The 17450-nt window shown below is 38.0% G+C and overlaps 1 protein-coding gene across 6 annotated transcripts in view; it reads left to right on the forward strand.

Moving 5' to 3' along the window:
- The window catches only part of PTPRM (protein tyrosine phosphatase receptor type M), an 801251-nt gene that overhangs the window by 637893 nt on the left and 145908 nt on the right, over window positions 1-17450 (forward strand). For 2 of the 6 annotated variants that reach the window (XM_036009302.1, XM_028523956.2), the window contains 3 exons: window positions 11833-11984; window positions 15699-15773; window positions 16000-16026. In XM_036009302.1, coding sequence (XP_035865195.1) covers window positions 11833-11984; window positions 15699-15773; window positions 16000-16026 — 254 coding nt within the window. The remainder of the gene's footprint in view (window positions 1-11832; window positions 11985-15698; window positions 15774-15999; window positions 16027-17450) is intronic. The other 4 variants (XM_036009303.1, XM_028523957.2, XM_036009304.1 and 1 more) reach the window with 2 other exon arrangements.

The raw sequence follows: 17450 nt of genomic DNA on the forward strand, positions 1-17450 counted from the left end.
TCTGTCCCCACCTCTCAGTTGCCCTCCTCCCAGTCTTCCTGTGGCCACATCAGCCTATCATTTTATCTCATCATGTGGCCAAGAAAGATCACACCAACAAAGATCAAAATCTTTATGTCTTAACATGAAACTGTATTCTTTGTGATAAACACATGCCATGTTTACTAGTCAATGTTTTCTAATCTGTGAAAACCAGAAAGCAGCTGGGTAGGTAATGAGTATGCTCCGTAGTGCTGTGTCTGTAAGAGGCTAGTTGAATTGATTGCTTAAGCGGTGATACAGTTACCAGCAATGTTAGAAAAACACTCTTGCCTCTGCCAGCAACTCTAAAGTCCAAGCCAACAAAGCAGAGTAGCCTTTATTTTCAGTGTCTAGACTTAAGCAACCAAAGTTTGGTCAGTTAAGCCAATGACCATTTCATGGAGATGTTTTTATCTAAACAAAGGGAAACAATGCCAGATGTCAAGAGTTCTTTAGCCACATGGCCTCAGGCAACTTAATGCCACTGTGCCTCAGTTTCTCTCTCTGTAAGACAGGGGAAATAATAGTAATTCCCTCACTGGGCTGTCATAAGAATTAAGAGAGTTCATGAACATAGTGTCTGGCTAACCTGCCTACATAAGTTTTTGTAATTATTATTGTCATTGTTTTTCTATCAACTCATAGTGCTAGTTCTTTTGAATTGAAATAATTAAATGTCAGACCACTGGGAGTTTTTTCCTTTAAAATTCCACCTTTAAAAACAACATTACCAAAAAAAAAGAAAAAGAAAAAAAAACAACATTACCTGGTAATTCTCACAGATCCATCTTTAAGGTGACAGCCCCTTCTTTATTCATTTAGGTTTATTCTGCTGGATCTTGGCAATGTGGTATAATGTATGAATTCTTCCACACAACCAGTATCTATTTTACCCCTACTGTGAGAAAAATTAAATACTTTTTCCTGGTTCCAGCATCTGTTCCAGTCCTTTAATTAAGCCTTATCACACACTTAATTTTAGAACCCAAGACCAGAAAGCCATTTTCCTTTTTATACTTATGTCTACAAGTGATTCACAAATCCTCAAGTGTTGCCCTCTCTGCAGAATTTTAAATGACATACTTAAAAATGAAGACACCTTTTCTGAGATCAACAACTGACCTTTAGTTCAGTGCAATTAAGTGACATACCCAATGTGGCAGGGACTCTGATGGGGTGGAGGTGGGGGGCAGTAATGCTTTGTGGTGAACCATGTTCTACAACCCTGAGTGCAGATAAACCAGGAATGTGATTAGTGTCAATCAAAGGTCGTCATTGCAAATTCAACACCAACAGGAGTAACCAGTTAGGGGTGTGGTGAGGTGGGGACAGACGTTCTTCAGTGGAGACAGTACAGTGGTCAAACAGCTAGGCTGTGGAACAGCTAGGCTGAAAACAGCTCAATTGTGATACAGCTCAACTGTGGAGCTGCTTGGCTGTGGAACAGCTCAACTGTGAGATAGCTCAGCTAAAGTGGCTGGGGCAGGGCAGCTCAGTTCAGGCGTTAACAGCTCCAGCCAGGAAAACTCAGTCTTCACTGGATACTAGAAGTGCACTGCATGGAGGCAGAAATGAAGCTGGCTTATACAGAGAAGAGTACCTGTCCCTGGTCCCCCAGTCCCTGATTGGCCCATGTCTATACAAATGAGGATTCCAAATCCTCACAGTTCAGTTGGTCCAAATAGCATCATCCTAATTCGTTGGAATGGAGCTGCTCTGATTGCTTGGTGAAAATGCAAATGAGGATATAGCCGCACCACACCTATTGGCCCAAGCAAGTCTTCAGCCCATTGGTTGATTTATGAGACTAGCAGCTCCTTTAAAAAAAAAAAAAAATCCTCACCTGAGGATATGCGTATTGATTTTAGGGGGAGGGAAAAAGAGGGAGAGAAACATCAATCTATTGCCTCTTGTATATACCCCAACTGGGGACAAAACCTGCAACCTAGCCATGTGCCCTTACTGAGAATCAAACCTATGACTTTTGAATTTATGGGACAATACTCCAGCCAACTGAGCCATACCAGCCAAGCCACCTAGCAGCTCCTTTGTAAGGGTCAGCTTAGATGGCAGGAACACAGAACAATATGCAGCTAGCTCAGTGCCGCTTCACCATCAAGCACAGAAAGCATGAGAAGTTTAACAATGACTACTAAACTCTGTCTATAAATTTGAGCCCAGTTAGCCACCGGGAGTCCTTAACAGGCACATTCATTCTAGGAGTCAAGACTGGGGTCCGTGCTGAGGTTGACCCTCAGATTCCTTCCCCTTGAATCTGCTCAGTACCCATAGCAAACAGGCCCTTTTACCCTGATCTTCACACCGTTGCCACCCACTCTAGTTTCAGAGGGGAAAGCAGGAGAGGAGTTATCTTCATTTTCTTTCCAGCCACGTTGCACTCGAATGACAGCCATTTGTCCTGCAGCTCCCTCTCCTGTACGACACATTCCTGAAGAGCTTCTTCTTCACCATTATTTCTTTACCCATTCTAATTCCTATCTGTCACTTAGGTAACTTAACAAAAAGCTTTCTTTCTTTTTCTCATCCCAACTTCTGCTTTTTAAAAATTTCTAGACTAGAAAAGAAATATAAGGGAAATACTAGAGTGTAATAAACACGAAAGACCATACTTTAATTTGAATTTATTCCACATTTCTCTCCTTTCCCACTTTTATCCTCATTTGGAAATTTAAAGCTATAACATTTTTCAATCAGGTTGTTTGTTTTCTTATTGTTGAGTTTTAAGGATTTTTTTTTATATTTTTGATAGCAAATCTTTATCAAGTATGTCTTTTGCCAGTATTTTTACTCAGTCTGTGACTTATATTCTCATTATTTTGTGTCTTTCACAAAAGCAGAACAGAATTTTTTAAATTTTAATAAAATATGACTTATTATTTCACTTATGGCACTGATGTTTTATCTAAGTAGTCATTGCCAAATACCAGGTCATCTAGATATTCTTCTTTGTTATCTTCTACTTAACATGATATACATTTAGGTATATTATTCTTTTTGAATTATTTTCTATAAAGGTTGTAAGGTCTGGTGGTGAGATTCACAGTTCTTCATGGAGCCTCCAACCATATTTTCCTCCATTAAAATTGTGTTGGCTAGTCTGAGTCCTTTGTCTCTGCATATAAACTTTAGAGTAAGTTTGTTGATGTGCACAAAGCAACTCACTGAAGTTTTTACTTAGATTGCACTGAATCAATAGATCAAGTTAGGAAGAACTAACATCCTGATAATATTGGCTTCCAACCCATGTACACTGATTATCTATCCATTATAGTTCTCCTTTGATTTTCTCCCTCAGAGTTTCGTAGTTTTCCTCACATTGACCTGTATATACATGGCAGGGCAAAATTAGGTTTACTGTTGTTCCTAAGGAAAATAACAAGGAATAATACAATAAAAGGCTCTGTCTCGCATACTCACAACTGTAAACCTACTATTGCCCCACCCTGTATTTGTTAAATGTATACCACAGTAGTTCTTTTGGGGCACTAATGTAAATGGTATTGTGTTTATTATTTAAAATTCTACTCCTCTATATCATTGCTTGTATATAGGAAAATGATTGACTTTTAAATTAGCCTTCCTATGCACTCTTAATTATGCAACCTTGCTTTAATCACCTGTCAATTTGAGGAGCTTTTTTGTCAGCTCTTTCATATTTTACTAATAGGTGTCATGTCATCTATGAAGACAATTTTCTTTCTTTCTTCCCAAACAATATACCTTTTATTTACTTTTCTTGTCTTATTGTGTTAGCTAAGATTTTCAGTATAATGTTGAAAAGAAATAGTGAGAGAGGAGACATCTCTGCCTTGTCCCATTTATTTATCTTTTATTTCCTTTGTCCAAGGAGATATGTCAGGAGATATGTCAGGGCACAAAGAGAAATGTCCAAGATTTACTGCCTAACTTTTCTTCTAGGATTATTGCGTTTTTAAAACTAATTTGTCTTTAATACATTTTTTAGTTTATTCTGGTGTGTGGTGTAAGAAGGTGGTCTAGGTCCTTTTTTTTTTTTTTCCTGCACTGTCCAGATCTGTCCAATCTTCCCAATGCCATTTACTGAAGAGACTGTCTTTAGCCTGTTGTATATTTTTATCTCCTTTGTCGAATATTAATTGACTGTAAAGGTGTGGGTTTATTTCTAGGCTATCTATTCTGTTCCATTGATTTATATGTCTGTTTTTATGCCAGTACCATGCTATTTTGATTACTATGACCATGCAGTATAGTTTGATATTAGGTAGCATGATTCCTCCAATTTTGTTCTTCTTTCTCAAGGTAGCTATTGCTATTTGGGGTCTCTTGTGGTTCCATATAAATTTTTGAAATATTTGTTGCAGTTCTATGAAATGCATGTCATTGGTATCTTGAGAGTAATTGCGTTGAATCTGTAGATTGCTTTGAGTAGTATGGACATTTTAATGATGTTAATTCTTCCTCTCCATGAACATGGTATATGCATCCACTTATTTGTATCTTTTTCAGTTTCTTTCTTCGGTGTCTTATAATTTTCTCAGTACAGGTCTTTTATATTCTTAGTTAAATTTATCCTTGGGTAGTTTATTGTTTTTTGAAGCAATTATGAATGGGATTGCTTTCTTAGTTTCCCTTTCTGATAGTTCATTATTGTTGTATAAGAATGCCACTGATTTCCAGATATTTATTTTCTTTCCTGCTACTTTGCTGAATTCATTTATCACTTCTAGTAGTTTTTTGGTGGAATCATTAAGGATCTCTATATACAGTACCATGTTATCTGCAAATAATGACAGTTTTACTTCTTCCTTTCTAATTAGTTGCCTTTTATTTCTTCTTCGTGTCTGATTGTTGTGGTTAGGACTTCCACTATAACATTTCTTTATTATTCTTTTGATGCCTAGGGGACCTATAGTGATATCCTGTCTCCCATATCTGATTTTAGTAATGTTTGTATTCTCCCCTCTTTTCTTAGTCTGGCTAGAGGCTTATCAATTTTATTGATCTTTTTAAAGAACCAGCTTTTGGTTTCATTGATTTTCTTTGTTGATTTCCTGTTTTTAATTTCATTGATGTTTTTATTTCTTTTATTCTGTATATTTTGGATCTAGTTTGCTCTTTTTTGTTAGATGGACACTTAGATTATTGATTTTATTTTTTAACTTAATCTTTATTATATTTTTCCATTATCATTTAGCCCCCTTATAACTCCCACCACACTATTTGTCTATGTCCATGCGTCCTTTTTACTTTTTGCTCAGTCTTTCATATATTTGTTTTTTCTTTAACTGGCTTATTTCACTTAGCACAATGTTCTCTAGGTCTATCCATACTGTCACAAAGGGTAAAATTTTCTCTTTTACAGCAGAGTAGTATTCCATTGTGTAAATATCCCATAGTTGTTTTAGCTACTCATCTAATGATGGGTGCTTAGCTGCTTACATATCTTGGAGATTATAAATAACACTACAGTGAACATAGGGGTGCTTATGTTCTTTCAAATTAGTGTTTTGGGTTCCTTTGGACATATTCCCAGAAGTGGGATCACTGGATCAAAAGGCAGATTCATTTTTAATTTTTTGAGGTATCTCCGTACTGCTTTCCACAGTGGCTGGTCCAGCCTGTATTCCTACCAACAGTGCAAAAGGGTTCCCCTTTCTCCACATCCTCACCAGCACTTGTTGTTTATTTATTGATGGTAGCCATTCTGACAGGTATGAGATGGTATCTCATTGTGCTTTCCATTGGCATTTCCCTGACAATCAAGCACCTTTAGTGACATCAAGCACCTTTTTATATGTCTATTGGCCATCTGAATGTCCTGTTTGGAGAAGTGTCTATTCAGGTCTTTTGCCCTTTTTTAAATTTGGTTGTTCATTTTTTTGGTGTTGAGTTTTTAAGTTCTTTATACATTTTGGATATTAACCCCTTATCAGATGTATCGCCAATATGTTCTCTCATTCTGTGGGTTGTCTTTTTATTTTATTCATGGTTTCCTTTGCTGTGCAAAATCTTTTTAGTTTGATGTGGTCCCATTTGTTTATTTTTTCTGTTATTTCCTTTGCTTGGGGAGATATATCCAATAAAATATTGCTGTAAGAAATGTCTGAGGTTTTGTTGCCTATGTTTTCTTCAAGGATTTTTATGGTCGCAGGTGTAATGTTTAAGTTTTTGATCCATTTTGAGTGTGTTCTTGTGTGTGGTATAAGAAGATGGTCTGGTTTCATTTCTTTTGCATGTATCTGTCCAATTTTTCCAACACCATTTATTGAATAATCTGTCTTTAGCTCATTATATGTGCTTGCTTCCTTGCTCAAATATTAATTGAATATAAAGGTGTGGGTTTATTTCTGGGCTCTCTGTTCTGTTCCATTGATCTTTGTGTCTGTTTTATGCCAGTACCAGGCTGTTTTGATTACTAACAAAGTTGGAGGAACCATGCTACATAATATGAAATTATTATTCATTTTAGTTATGTATTCCATTTTTTAAAAGATTTTATCCATTTATTTTTAGAGAGGGGGAAGGGAAGGAAAAAGACAGGGAAAGAAATATCAATATGTAGTTGCCTTTCATGTGCCCCTTACCAGGGACGGGGACCACAACCCAGACATGTGCCCTGACTGGGAATCAAACCAGTGACCCTTTGGTGGGCAGCCCACACTCAATCCACTGAGCTACACCAGCCAGGGCTTCATTTTAGTTATGTATTCCTTTTTAAAACTTACACTCAATACTGTAAATTTCCCTCTAAGCACTGTTTTTACTGCATCTCTGAAATTTTAATAAGTCATATTTTTATTTTCATGTACCAGTAATTTAAAAGTTTTTAAATTTCTCTTGAGATTTATTTTTGACTCATGTGTTAAGAAGTACATGGTTTAATTTCCAAATACTGTGGTGTTTTCCTGCTGTGTTTTTCTTACTAATTTGTAGTTTAATTCTGTTCTGATCTGACAGCATACATTGCATGATTTCTGTTCTTATTTTTATTTTAAACTGTGTTTTATGGCCCAGAATGTGGCCTATCTTTGTGAATGTTCTCTGTAAACTTGAGAAAAATGTGTATTCTAGTATTGTCAGATGAAGTGTTCCATAGTTGTCAGTTATATCAAATTGATTGATGATGTTGTTGAGTTCAACTGTGTTCTTACTGATTTTTCTGCCTTCTGGATCTGTCTATTACTGATAGAGGAATGTTGAAGTCTCCAGCTATTATACCAGATTCATCTATTTCTCCTTACAGTACTATCAGCTTTTGCCTCACATATTGAATAGTTTGATGCTGTGTTGTTATACACATACATGTTTCAGATTGTTAAGTATTCTTGGAGAAATGACCCCTTTATCATTATGGAATGCCTTTGTTTGCCTTGCTAACTTTTCTTGTTCTGACATCTGCTCCATCTGAAAATAATATAGGTACTCCTGATTTCTTTTGATTATTGCTAGCATAATCTGTCTTTTGGTGACCTGTATTTCAAAATGGATTATTTTCCTACTTCTTCTGCTAGAAGCTTTAGGGGATTTTTTTCTTTAGTCTTTCCTGTTAGGGCTCCCAGAAGTAAGACCGACAAAAGTATGGAGATTCCCCTCTTGAATTTATAAGTCTCAGACTTGTCTACACTGAATCTCCAGGAATTTTTCAAGTACTGTTTAGGTTTCCTACCCCATTGCTGGTTCTCACAGAGATTTTTGCTCATGAATTTCTGAAGTGGTGAGTTGTGATACTTTGGATCCACCTGTTTGTCTCTGTAATTTAGATGGTAGTGGTTTGTTTTATGACCTCAATTATCTGATGAATCTTCTCATAAGAATTGTTGATTTTTGGTTTGTCTAGCTTTTTACTTGTTGTGAGGATGGACTGATGACTTCCAAGATTCTTGCATGCTTGACTGTAAACTGAAAGTTCTCTCTCTGATTCTTTATGATTCATTTTTAATATTAGTAGGAACTTATTGTTACTGAGGGCTTTTGAGATTCATGCCCTTCAAGTTTGAAGATTTGAGGTTAAAATATTTCAGGCAAACCATTTGGCAAAAATCAAAGGGAAAATAAATTTATTTGTGTTTTTAGATAAGATTGTAAAGAAAACTGCTTTTATTTTATGAGTTTCCCTGCACAAAATACTTTATTTCATTAGGTTCACAAAGTTTTCTTAACAATTTTCAAAGTTTTCACATGAAAATTTTTCATAGCTCTGGAACAGAAAGTCCCTAAGAGAAACAGATCAAAAGAGAAAAAGTTCAATTTATCCAGAGTCATTCACAAGCCCCAATTCTAAATCTATCCTTTCTCAGCCACCTGTAATTATGGACTAATGCATATGGCTGTGTATAAGAACATACAGAAATCCCAAGCAACAACTTCAAACCTTCACAACCAGACAAGGTACTTTTGATAAGTAGGTAATAGAACAACTCTCCTTACTAATGGTTTGTTATGACAATAATTACTTCAATTAACAAGCATATTGGATACCATGTGCTTTGTATAAAGCATTGGCTAGGTCCTCGTAAATTCATCCTAACCTCTCAAAACCTAGTATGTAATTTTGGAGTGATATTGGATTATTTAGATATGGAGTATTTATATTTGAAAACAATTTGGTGATAATTATATGTAATTTGAAAGGAAATGTAAATTAATTAAATACTTTACTAGAGATAGAGCACATTGTTCTAGAATGAATACTTTGAGGTCAGAGAGATCTGGGGTGCAATTCCAGCTCCACCATCTGGACAAGTTACCTAACTCTCTGAGACTCAGTTCCTTCATCTGTAAGCAGGAGGTAAGAATAGCTCTTATCAGGTTACCCAGGTTAAATGAGATAGCATTCATAGGGTGCTATCATGCAGTAGTTGTGCACTATAGGTTAATTTCCACTGCCTTTCATTCCAATACAATTTTATAACTGCCATTACTAATAGCGAGCCGAAGTATTCACAAACATGCTGTGTTTGGACCACATAGTGTTTTTTTTTATTTGAATTATTTGACAACACTTAAAACTTTTGAAAGTTCACGTAAAATCTGGATTTCTGGTTTCTCCTGAAACTTCCAATGTCTGGGACCCCCATGGGCCATCAGTCTTTTGGAGTTGAGTGGCTCTCTCCCCCTTCCTTTTCTCCAGTCTCCACTGCCCTTTATTGTCTTACGTGTACTTCACTCACTTATGTGACCTTCCTGGCCCTGGTGAGATATCTGTGTTTGTGACATCTGATGCAAATAAAGCTATGGGGAGACAGTAAGATAAGCATGGGAAGGTTTGCTGAGCACGTTGTGACCTGGGCTTTAAAGAAGGTTCGTGGACATAGAGTATGTGCCTAATTGACATGAGAAAAAGCTGTAGGTCTCTGACTGCACCTCTGTTTGAACGGTTTCTCTTGAGTCATTAAGAGGCTCCTTTTGTCCTTAAAAGGGGTTCACCAATGAAGTGTGTGGTATGACATCACAGAAATTAGTTCACATACATGGAGGATGTAAAAGGAGAAAGTGCTTTACCAGTACAGGCTTAGCTCTTATTTGGTGCACACATCCCCCCATCCACTACCACCTCCCACCAACACCACCACTGGTAGGTTCACAGCTATTTCCTAACCTGTGAGTATCAGAGGAATACAAGCAAGAAGACAAAAGGGAAGTCAGATGTACTTGTCTATGCCTTTCTTTATAGGCAGAACAAAAGAAAATATTGAGGCAATTATCAGCATAAATCAGTCTAATGCAAATCAAAGAAATTCCAGGCAAATGAGGATATTTTGCCTGAATTATAGAGCTAATTATCTCAGTCCTCCACTTCAGTGTTCCTGGGGAGACCTGGCCTAAGAATGCTTTTCCAATGAGCTGGCAGATTCCTGAGTGGAGAGAGGATGTGTTATTGTAACCACAGCTGTGGAGCCTGAGCCTGGTGCAGCTTCCTGGTGCAGAACACCTGTTGAGAACATCTAAGCCTCTCAGCTTAGCATGGTTGGCTAGATGAGAGGGGGCGCTCTGGGAAAGAGGACCTTGGTCTGCACACTGGAGAGAGAGGAATGCCAGCCAGCACCCAGAGCAGTCGCATTGGCTCACTTTTCAAAATCTTTATAACTTTAACACTATCATAGGAGTTATAGATGCTTTTCATTTTTCTGTTTAAAAAATGTATCTTTTTTTTTTTTTTTTGCCCTGGCTGACGTAGCGCCAGTGGATTGAGCGTGAGCTGTGACCCAAAGCATCGCAGGTTCGATTCCCAGTCAGGGCACATGCCTGTGTTGCAGGCCATGGCCCCCAGCAACCGCACATTGATGTTTCTCTCTTTCTCTCTCTCTCTTTCTCCCTCCCTTCCCTCTCTAAAAACAAATAAATAAAATCTTTAAAAAAAATAAATGATAAATAAATAAATAAAGTGGCTCCATTTTTAAAAAATGTATCTTTTTTCCAGGAATCTTCAGCAATACAAAAGGCAACTTATTAATAAAATAGCTCTGCCTTCAAAGCATGATATTAAAAGAGTATTATAATTATAGGCAAGAAAGCATTTGGATTATGTGTCATTTGAAAATGATAATAAAGTTTATCCATATGGTCTAATATGGTCAATGCCTTACATTGCATTAGCTATCACCTAATATGGGGGTGATTTTGATTATGTGGTTTATTTTAAATTCTGCTGTGTCCTAGTTGATCACAGTCAAGATGATTTACCTGAAATACCTGCCATTTTCTTTTGTAAATATTGCTAGGTGAATAGGCAGAATTAGAATATTTTAGGACAGAGTATTTTAGGCATTATGGTGTCATGGTTCTCTTAAACCTTCTTACTTTATACCTTCTACTTAAGCATCTCTAATTCTATTCTTGTCTGTCTTGCATGCATAAAACTACCTTCCATAGCAACAGCTATAAAAAATGTGTTTTACCTGTTTATTTGAATGTCAGTTTCCTTTAGGTTTATTGCTTTTGCCTAGGTATCTGTAACTTTGAGTTATGAGCTTTTGGTGGTCAATGAGAAGGATGCGGATGCCAGTGTTAAACTATGTCTCCAAAAGAACTGGAAATCTCTGCCTTTCTCAGCCTTTTGCATCCTCTTCTACTGAGGGGAGCAACGAGGGGACCTACTCCTCTCTAAACTTTCCAGAGTAGCCAGTAGCTTGAGGTTTCTTTTTCATCTTCTGCTCTGTGGACAGACCTTGATGGGGAACTAATTTGGGTTCATTTGGAATTTGGTCCCATGTCATAGCCATTGGAGAATTCAGGACACACCCCACCCCATGCTCCCAAGGCCAGAGCTCCCCTGTCCTGTGCAGGCTCCATTTCACAGCCTGCTCCCTTCATGCACCGCTCACCTCACTTTGCTCTTTAGTTCTGCCTGTGTCTCTTAGGTTCTTCATTAGAGTATGAAAGTTTTGTCTGGCAAATATTTACTAGGGGGATCTACTCTTTGCCACTGATTATGGAGATATAAAAATAATTTAGTAAAAGGTTAGTTACTAGAAGCATATCAGTAAATAGAAAATTATTCTATTTGTATTAAATTAAAATGATCATTGTCCTTTTTAATTTAGCTTATAGTAGCAAGAACAGAAGGTATAAAGTAAGAAATGTTTTAGGCTGTACATTCCCAGTGTCACTGTGGATATATTTGAGAATAGGCAGTGGATCATTTTCATCTCTGTCTCTCTGCAGCTGATATCTAGAAGGCACATTAAATCAATGTTATGGATGAATACGATTAATTCATTAGAAGTTATTCCTGATTATTTGTCAATACACATGTCAACGCCCAACTTTCTATGCACATGCATGCCTACATAATGAACTCTTTGTCCCAAGGAAACTAGCCAAGAAGCGGAAGGAGACAATGAGCAGCACCCGGCAGGAGATGACTGTGATGGTGAACTCCATGGACAAGAGCTATGCCGAGCAAGGCACAAACTGCGACGAGGCGTTCTCATTCATGGACACGCACAATCTGAATGGCAGATGTAAGTGCATGTTTTCTTGGATTCTAACACATCTCTCTGGTTTTCCAGAATTCCAGATAGTACTGGGGAAGTGAAAACAAAAATACTCCCTAAGGAATTCTTACATCTCATTGGTTTCTCCAGTCCCTTCATACAGTCCTGGAAACTTCTCCACATGCCGCGGGTTTTTTCCGTGAGATGATGTTGTGAAGGTGATAGGGCCAGATCAGAGAAGACAGGAAGCTGCAGTTACATTTCTGAAACACTTAGCTGTGACACAAAGGCTTCTGTCCTCTCCAAGAAGGCACCTGCCTCTCATCATCCTCTTTGTTGTTTAGATCCTGTTTGTAAGCTAGCCAGGTGTGAAATTACACAAAGGAAGCCTGTTATAAAACAGTTCACTAAATGGCAGTAACAAGTTAATTGTTTATTTGTTTAGCTGACAGGTTCTGCCTTTATTTACAGGGCTATCCATGGCAATTAATAAGTTAAGCTGTACTTCCACTAAACAAGTCTTATATTTCACACCAGGTGGGTAAACCAAGTTCAGCTGATACCTTCCCATACTACCACCTGTGATTCAGGTACAAGGCATAATTTTAGGAAGCTAACAATTACACTGATTATATGAAATACAAAAAGAGCAGTTGTTGTGTCCCTGGTGATTTTCTCAGAAACCAGAAGTAAATCCCATGCTGTATGCCTGACTCTGTGGTTCACAGCCCAGCTGGGTTCAAGGTCAGAGGTTTCTTTATCATGTGATATCCATGCCACAGGTGGCTGCTCACCCTGGCTGCGTAATGAGGATGTAGGACAGCATGGGGATGGCATAAAAGCTCATGCTCATTGTTACCAATAGAAAATGTGAGTGCCCTGGTTATAGTGTCATCCCATACACCAAAAAGTCATGGGTTCGATTCCCACTGGGCACATACCTAGGTTGGAGGTTTGATCCCTGGTTGGTGTATGGATAGGAGGTAACTGATTGATATTCCTCTCTCACATTGATGTTTCTTTTTCTCTCCTTTCCTCTCTCTAAAATCAATAAACTATATCCTCAAGTGAGGATTTTTAAAAAGTGTAAAGGCTAGGAACCTCATGACTGAGAAGTACAGAAATCTGATCTCTGTGGGGAGAGGACAGATACCAGAGTGGACAGTGTGTGCTTATGTCCTCACCACCCCTTTGGCCTGTTCTGCGGCTCTCCCCATCCACTCCTCCTCTCTCCAGCTGCCACGTAGTCACTGCACATGCCTTCTCCTGTGCCTTGCCTTTCTCCTACATTCCACAAAGCTTCGTAGAGTTCAGTTATCTACTTCTTCCTGCTTATAAAGTCTGCAGTTGTCCACCTGTTCCTACTAGAAGTGCTACATCTATTTATTCCACATGCATAACTAGCCAGGTGGAGCAGCAGTTCAACAGACACGGCTGCAGCCCCAGTGGGCAGCCCAGCACACATCGTCCTTGATCATTGTTCTTAGCCCTTTCCTGTCACTTTCAGTGTAGATGACAGAATCTGTGGTGCCTCAGGACACCACAAATTACATATTATATTTTTCACTTCGGGATGCATTCATTGTGGGCTGGGATAGGAGAAGTCCTTCCCACCCCGCCCAAGGTTAGAATTTTTGTAGTTGCAGTTATTTCTTGAAAGGCAGTATGTAAAGGACCATGCAGATATGTTCTCACTTTGTAGGATAATCCATTAATGTCCCAAATTTTCTATTTCATGATAAAATTCCTCACAAATAGATTTGCTTGGAAATACCTGCCCAAAGGGCAGAGACCTACATTAGTAGTATCTGGGCTTTTGAAGTTTGAACAACAGGGAGATACTTGCCTCTGGACAGGAAGCTTAATTTGACAGTTACTTTTTTAAAAAATGAGTGTACCTACGGAAATCCAGTAACACTCACGCAAGGAGAACTGCTGCCGCAGCCAGCGCCAGCTTCCAACGGACTCTCCTGCTACTAGACTCTGCCTCCCGCCAGTGCAGCCAGTGCAGGAGACACTGGGCATTCCTTTTTCTTCCCACTCTTTGAACAATGAGGTCTCATCAAATCCCATCTATCAGCAGTGGCCCCAGTGGTAAACTTTATCATAATGCTTTCTTAATGCCTCTGAAATAAGAGAGCAATTCCTGAGGGAGGAAAAATGTTCATTAGACCACCGAGCTTCCAGCCCCAACCCTATTACAAATCTGAGAATGTTTGAGACCTTTTAGGTTTGGTAGAAAGTGCTAGCAGTTGGGAGGTGAGTAGGTTTTAGAAATGAGAGAGCAAAAAATGAGGTCGAAGAATTTAAATATAAGCACAAGCCTGTAGAATCTATTCTTCAAAGCAAATGGGAGTTGTACATAAAATAGGGGAAAATAGGTATCGATAGTGGGAATGGGTTTAATTTTTATACTAAAAAACAAGTATTTAAAATACCTTTTTTTAAAAGGTGAAAATAAACATAGTTATTTTGTATCTGCTTTGCGCGTTTTCACCAACCACATAAAAACATCTGCAGGTAATGGGTAGTATTCTTGCTGATCTTGGCATATTTTATAGGTACTCAGGTTTTTTGTTCTTATTTTCATCAATTGCTCTCTTTTTTCCTGGCAGCTTACCATAAATATGTATTATAAATGTGATACTTTTGTATTTTAGAAAAACAGCTTATAAATAATAGGCAGCCTGGGTTGTGTTTCTTGCTCTGTTATTCACTAACTCTACACTCTAAAAACATAAACCCAGGTAAAACACTGTCCTAAAGGAACTTCTCCAGGAGAGCTAAATATATTAACGTCATCCGAATAAAGAGAACATACAATATCCATTGGGATTTGGTAGTGGTTCCCATAATACAGTGATGTAACTGGGCCAGAAACTCAACATCTAATAAATCATGTATCTACACCACAGGAGTTAAAATGTAGGTTTACATTAAACCTGCCTGAGCATATTTAAATTATTTATTCATACACTTTAATGAAATTAAAGTGTTTTTAAAGTACTAATCAATTAAGGTGTTGAAGAGAGTCAACAAACTACTTTAAAAATTGGAAAGACCCACTTTCAGTGGAATTGTATAAATTGGATGGGATTAACTTTCTTCTAAATAACAGAGAGGAAGAGAGGATGTGACAGTTAAATCTTGAGTCTTTCAGAGGAATAGTTCAAATAAAAAGCAGTTGATAAGGATTGAAAAGACAATAGAATAATATGTAGACATGCAGATTTCGTCTTAATATAGTATCCATGAAATATCACCTTTATTTTCCATAAACCGGGTCATACGGTTGTGGAAAATTCTCTGAATATCCAAGATATAAGGAAGGAGAGGATTTTGCAAACTACAGAAAGCATGTGTAGACACATTATCATACTCTTGGTTGTGAAAAATCAGTTCAACGTGATCCTAGAATGCACAAGTAAAGGCTAGAAGTCAAAATACAGTCTAATGAATTTCTTTATTCAAAATAGAAGCTATGATTATTGTTTTTTTTCTTCATTTGTGGGGTAAGAAAATCTTTTAATTGATAAAAAAGTACTTATTCTCAAAAGGGTCAGTAGCTCCCCAGAGACAGTGAGTACGGTACTATTTACCATGTAGACTTCAGGAAACCTCTGATGTTTTCTTCAGTCAAGTCTACCCAGCATGGGGTCCCTGGGAGTGATCTCAGAGTGCTGTGTCTGCAGGTGTTGTCGCCTCTCTACAACCACTGACTAGCCTTTCTCTCATTTGCAGCCGTGTCTTCGCCATCGTCCTTTACAATGAAAACAAATACACTGAGTACGTCAGTGCCTAATTCCTATTACCCAGGTAACAGGTTTTTCCATTGTTTCACCTTTTTATAAGCCTTTGCAATCTGATTCAATCAGTGCTCACTTTGCTGTCCATGATGCTTTAGGAGCTTAATGTGTTTGACGTCTTATAACCCAATGCTTTCAATGGCTTTCTATGGGAATACTGGGGGGCTTTCATCAATCATTTACTGTTCTTTCTCTTTTTACTTTCTCTGCACTGACCTGCTTATGATGTATGACAGACCCATTTGTGCCAACTGCAATTTTAGGTGAGAACATTTCCCTTTATCATAGTTTATTGCAGGAGTAATTTAGAGAGTCAGTAGCCACTCTGCAGGAGACTGAGGTTTTAATTTTGTATGATTCAGTGATTGCAAGCAGGACATGGGGTGGAGGGAGTGGGTGGCCTGGGGTGGGGATTAGAAATTGGGGGCATGGATAATAAAAAGACTTTCTCCAAACAGTCTCCATTGATAGGAAGGATTCGCCTCATGCATGTCAGGAATGATACCAAAAGGTTCAAATGAACAGTCTCAGCTCCAGTGTTCTCCCTTTCTATGTTCCAAATTTAAAGGCAGGTCTGATCCCTAGAAAAAAAAACAGTATATAATCACTCAGCTGTGTGCTTCCAAGAGCTGAATTTTGTCCAATGTGTCAGTAGTAAAAGTGAAAATAGCTTGTTATTTTCACTTACTGCTAAGCACTAAAAACTTCACTTTCAAAAATAGCATTTTTCTAATTATGCCTAATGTTATGCAGAAAAATGATAACAATGGAGTTTCGGCCTCCTAACCCCTCCTCGGAGACACTCAGGGCACCCCCCACATTCCAAAGTGCCTACTGACACAGGAGAATCTCAAAGGAGCTGATGTTTCCAATAGCAAAATGACAAGATGGCACGTTATAATAACATGGTGAATTATGTGTCAGATGTCACAAGAAATGAAATAAAAAGTTAGAAATAAAATGTGGGGCAGAATGCATTGAAAGTATTAAATGTTCCCAGTGGGGAGTGAAAGAAAAACATCCTGTTTGTCCAGTATAAGAAGGTGAGGAGGAATGGCATTACCAAATAAGCATGAGCTGCTGTTGCATTTGAGACGCACATATGACCTGAGTGTGTCACAGCTGTGTTCTCTTTCTGCTGCTAACCTTACTGACAGGGAGCCTCACACAGAGGACTTCCAGGTCTATAACAATTCCTTGTAACCAGAGCTCTATCCTCAGCTGTATGACTTCTGCTTTCTAATTCTCTTTACAAGGGTTTATATCTTCACAACATAATTTTTCCCCCTGTGCTTCTCTTTTCTCTAAGTTGTTACAATTTTTGTAGAGGGTGATTTTTTTCTTATTGTATTTTCTGAGCTTAAGCAAATTCATTGCTTGAGGAAAAAATGAACTCAGAAATTTAAGATTGGATATAAGTCGAAATTTTTGAATTTGTGCCATTTTGATGGCTAACAAACAAAACCCACTAAAGCTCTCCTTTTAATATTAACTATAAGGAGAAAAGGCTGCATTTTTATTCTTTTCATAAGTGAGGGGCTCAGGCTAATTTTGGGCTCCTGAATAATGCAATCTACATGCAGATGACATTTACAAAATCTCTTGCTAGGCAAGGATTTGCAGTTTCTTTGTGTGCGGTGGCATTCATTCCCAGGTTCCTCTAGTAGATGTTCTGACCTTGGGGAAG

This window comes from Phyllostomus discolor, chromosome 9, assembly GCF_004126475.2.
Source record: "Phyllostomus discolor isolate MPI-MPIP mPhyDis1 chromosome 9, mPhyDis1.pri.v3, whole genome shotgun sequence".
NCBI lineage: Eukaryota > Metazoa > Chordata > Mammalia > Chiroptera > Phyllostomidae > Phyllostomus > Phyllostomus discolor.